This window comes from Capricornis sumatraensis, chromosome 12 (genome assembly GCF_032405125.1).
Source record: "Capricornis sumatraensis isolate serow.1 chromosome 12, serow.2, whole genome shotgun sequence".
NCBI classification, from domain to species: Eukaryota; Metazoa; Chordata; class Mammalia; order Artiodactyla; family Bovidae; genus Capricornis; species Capricornis sumatraensis.
The window spans coordinates 68,234,143-68,238,498 of record NC_091080.1 but is presented as its reverse complement, the minus strand read 5'-3'; the positions used below and the strand labels follow the sequence as shown (position 1 = coordinate 68,238,498).

Here is a 4,356-nt window from a genome sequence, read left to right as displayed (position 1 = left end):
ACTGGAGATTTCTATCTCTCTCTAGCAAAATGCAACTGGTTATTTACTTGTATGCATTTTAAATTCCTCCAAATGGATGCAGAAACTTTGTGTGTTTGAGAGATTGAGGGAGTGCGTGTGTGTGTGTGTGTTTGTGGTGTGCATGCATCAGTCTGCCAGTGGGTTTTTAAGAGCACTCACGAATCATACTGGGATTTTCCCTGCCCCCTCCCTTCTTTTCCTGTTCTCAGTGAATGCTTTTGGGTCTGGAATCAAAGATGCAAGCGTACATTGTGTTTTCACCCTGTAGACTTAAGTAACATTCAGGAAATATCAGAAAAACCTAACTCTCAAAGACCAAATTGACTAAAATTCTATAACAAGTTTTAAAAAGTATGTGCCTAAATTACATATCTCACAGCCAAAAAAAAAAAAAAAGCATACCCAAATTTATAATGTAAAATATATATGATATGAATGTATGTTCCAAATAGCCACTTTCAATATGCTAAAATAAAAAAAATGGGGGAGTCTCAAAGACATCAAATAGCATAAAACATTGTACTGCAAAGACGGAAGAAATGCATTTAAAGCACCGATGAAAATGGCGTGCGGTATAATTACCTCAAATTGCTGTTCGCTTGACACCCTGACACTAATTTTATTCAAGCCATCGGGAAATAAATGTTTTAAAAGCACTCTTTCCAAACGCCGGAGCTAGTGGGGGCTGTGAGTTCGTTAAGGAAAGGAAAGGGTAAAGTTTTCAGCACGCAAAAAGAATTAAATAATCCTTTTAAAATCAGCATCTTTGTGAATCGCCAGCCTTTAATGCCCACATTTTTAACGCTTGCCCTGTACGTGGATTGATTTTTTTTTTTTTTTTCCTTCAGCATTCCCTCACCAGATGGATTTTTGCTACTGCAGATCAGCAGAGGGTGTCAGATCTTTGAGTGCACCAGGCTGGAACGAACAGAGCTTCTTAGCAACTCTCTTCTCCCCCCTCCCTATTCTCGCGTTCTCTCCCTCCCTCAGACAGCTCCCCACAACCACCCGCCCTCCGCCCCCTCCACGTAATTCCGAAAGAGCAGAAGAAAGAGAAGGAGAACAAGAAAAGAAGAGCTAGTAACCGAGAGAGAGCCGGAGTCCAGGGGAAAAAAAAAAAAAAAGGCTGAAGAGGACCGAAAGGGAGGAAAGGGAAAGGATGGACAGCCACAAAACGCAGCGATTGCGGAAAATTTCCAGCGCCATTGGTTCGGCAGCGTGAGTCCTTCGGTCCGGCGTGATTTCAGCACCGGGGGGACTGGACAGCACCTCGGGGGGACTCCTGGGCAACCCGCAGACACGGAAGGAACTCCATCAAGCAGCCTCAACAACAGAAGCCACTGAAAACCCTGCTTTGTATCAGAGAGGCAAGGTCAGTCCGACGCACAGCCATGCACAGGCAGTGCGCCTGTACTACGCTGCAAACCCTCTGCTTGTTTCTCTAACATGCACTTGCTTCTAATTACCAGCATTGTTCCCTTTCTGATTAGTCAGGAACTAGGCAAGAGTCTGTAAGGGTGTATTTTTAATTTATATGTACATATTTAACTTCTTTTTCGTTATCTTTAAAGGGTTGAGAGGGAGTGGGGTTATTGGTTCTACTTTTTTTTTTTTTTTTTCTTTTTGCTTGCCTTGCACTACTGTGCCTGAATAGTTTGTAGATATAATTATTGACTGGCGCCTGGGTTGTTGCAGTGCGGGGGGGTTAGGGAGGAAAGAATCCACCCCCACCCCCCCAAACCCTTTTCTTCTCCTTCTCTGGGTTCGGACATTGGAGCACTAAATGAACTTGAATTGTGTCTGTGGCGAGCAGGATGGTCGCTGTTACTTTGTGATGAGATCGGGGATGAATTGCTCGCTTTAAAAATGCTGCTTTGGATTCTGTTGCTGGAGACGTCTCTTTGTTTTGCCGCTGGAAACGTTACAGGGGACGTTTGCAAAGAGAAGATCTGCTCCTGCAATGAGATAGAAGGGGACCTACACGTAGACTGTGAAAAAAAGGGCTTCACAAGTCTGCAGCGTTTCACCGCCCCGACTTCCCAGTTTTACCATCTATTTCTGCATGGCAATTCCCTCACTCGACTTTTCCCTAATGAGTTCGCTAACTTTTATAATGCGGTTAGTTTGCACATGGAAAACAATGGCTTGCATGAAATCGTTCCTGGGGCTTTTCTGGGACTGCAGCTGGTGAAAAGGCTGCACATCAACAACAACAAGATCAAGTCTTTTCGAAAGCAGACTTTTCTCGGGCTGGACGATCTGGAATACCTCCAGGCTGATTTTAATTTATTACGGGATATAGACCCGGGGGCCTTCCAGGACTTGAACAAGCTGGAGGTACTCATTTTAAATGACAATCTCATCAGCACCCTACCTGCCAACGTGTTCCAGTATGTGCCCATCACCCACCTGGACCTCCGGGGAAACAGGCTGAAAACACTGCCCTACGAAGAGGTCTTGGAACAAATCCCTGGCATTGCTGAGATCCTGCTAGAGGATAACCCATGGGACTGCACCTGTGATCTGCTCTCCCTGAAAGAATGGCTGGAAAACATTCCCAAAAATGCCCTGATCGGCCGAGTGGTCTGTGAAGCCCCCACCAGACTGCAGGGCAAAGACCTCAATGAAACCACTGAACAGGACTTGTGTCCTTTGAAACACAGAGTGGATTCTAGTCTCCCGGCTCCCCCTGCCCAAGAAGAGACCTTTCTCCCTGGCCCCCTGCCAACTCCCTTCAAGACAAATGGGCAAGAAGATCATGCTACCCCAGGGTCGGCTCCAAATGGAGGTACAAAGATCCCAGGCAACTGGCAGATCAAAATCAGACCCACGGCAGCGATAGGGACCGGCAGTGCCAGAAACAAACCCCCAGCCAACGGGTTGCCCTGCCCTGGGGGCTGCAGCTGCGACCACATCCCGGGGTCGGGTTTAAAGATGAACTGCAACAACCGGAACGTGAGCAGCTTGGCTGATTTGAAGCCCAAGCTCTCCAACGTGCAGGAGCTCTTCCTGAGAGATAACAAGATCCACAGCATCCGAAAATCGCACTTTGTGGATTACAAGAACCTCATTCTGTTGGATCTGGGCAACAACAACATCGCCACCGTAGAGAACAACACTTTTAAGAACCTTTTAGACCTCAGGTGGCTGTATATGGACAGCAACTACCTGGACACGCTGTCCCGGGAGAAATTTGCTGGGCTGCAAAACCTCGAGTACCTGAACGTGGAGTACAACGCGATCCAGCTCATCCTTCCAGGCACCTTCAACGCCATGCCCAAACTAAGGATTCTCATTCTCAACAACAACTTGCTGAGGTCCCTACCCGTGGACGTGTTTGCTGGGGTCTCGCTGTCTAAACTCAGCCTGCACAACAATTACTTCATGTACCTTCCAGTGGCCGGGGTGCTGGACCAGTTAACCTCTATCATCCAGATAGACCTGCACGGAAACCCCTGGGAGTGCTCCTGCACCATTGTGCCTTTCAAGCAATGGGCAGAACGCCTGGGCTCCGAAGTGCTGATGAGCGACCTCAAGTGTGAGACGCCGGTGAACTTCTTTAGGAAGGATTTCATGCTCCTCTCCAATGACGAGATCTGCCCCCAGCTGTACGCGAGAATCTCGCCCACGTTAACTTCGCACAGTAAAAACAGCACTGGGTTGGCGGAGACCGGGACGCACTCCAACTCCTACTTAGACACCAGCAGGGTGTCCATCTCCGTGTTGGTCCCAGGACTGCTGCTGGTGTTTGTCACCTCCGCCTTCACTGTGGTGGGCATGCTCGTGTTTATCCTGAGGAATCGAAAGCGGTCCAAGAGAAGGGACGCCAACTCCTCGGCGTCCGAGATTAATTCCCTACAGACAGTCTGTGACTCTTCCTACTGGCACAATGGGCCTTACAACGCAGATGGGGCCCACAGAGTGTACGACTGTGGCTCCCACTCGCTCTCAGACTAAGACACCTAGCCTGGGTAAAGCAGAGGCGAGAGGAGGAGGGGAAGGATGGAGATGCCCCTCCACGGCCCCACTCTGCCCGCATCCCTGGGGGTGGGGTAGATCGGAGGAGCCCACACCCAAGTTCAGCGCGCCCCGAGGCTTGATGGACAAAAGTAAATAGAAAACTATGGACTCGCTCGACGCAGAGGGTCTGACCCCTTTAGTTCCCTTCGGGAAACAAAGAGCAGACTGTGGTGAGCTGGCAGAGCGCTGCCAACTCGCTCTTTGCTGCAGCCCCTTTTGACAAAGCCCAGCAGGAGCCCTGCTCAGAGCTGAGACGGTGCCCCTCCCCGCGGGGGAGGGGCTGGAGGGGATGGCTGCCGCGGTCCTATACATATA

General features: G+C 49.3%; 1 protein-coding gene across 1 annotated transcript; it reads left to right on the top strand.

Annotated features, from left to right (window-relative positions):
- The first annotated feature begins 1,887 nt into the window (after positions 1 to 1,887).
- SLITRK1 (SLIT and NTRK like family member 1) lies at positions 1,888 to 3,978 on the top strand. Its single transcript, XM_068984714.1, has one exon. It carries the CDS (start codon positions 1,888 to 1,890, stop codon positions 3,976 to 3,978), a length of 2,091 nt encoding a protein of 696 aa, XP_068840815.1.
- Positions 3,979 to 4,356: the final 378 nt, after the last annotated feature.

Bases quoted from the DNA above. Each gene is read 5' to 3' on its own strand.
- SLITRK1 (XM_068984714.1), top strand. From the start codon at position 1,888: ATGCTGCTTTGGATTCTGTTGCTGGAGACGTCTCTTTGTTTTGCCGCT.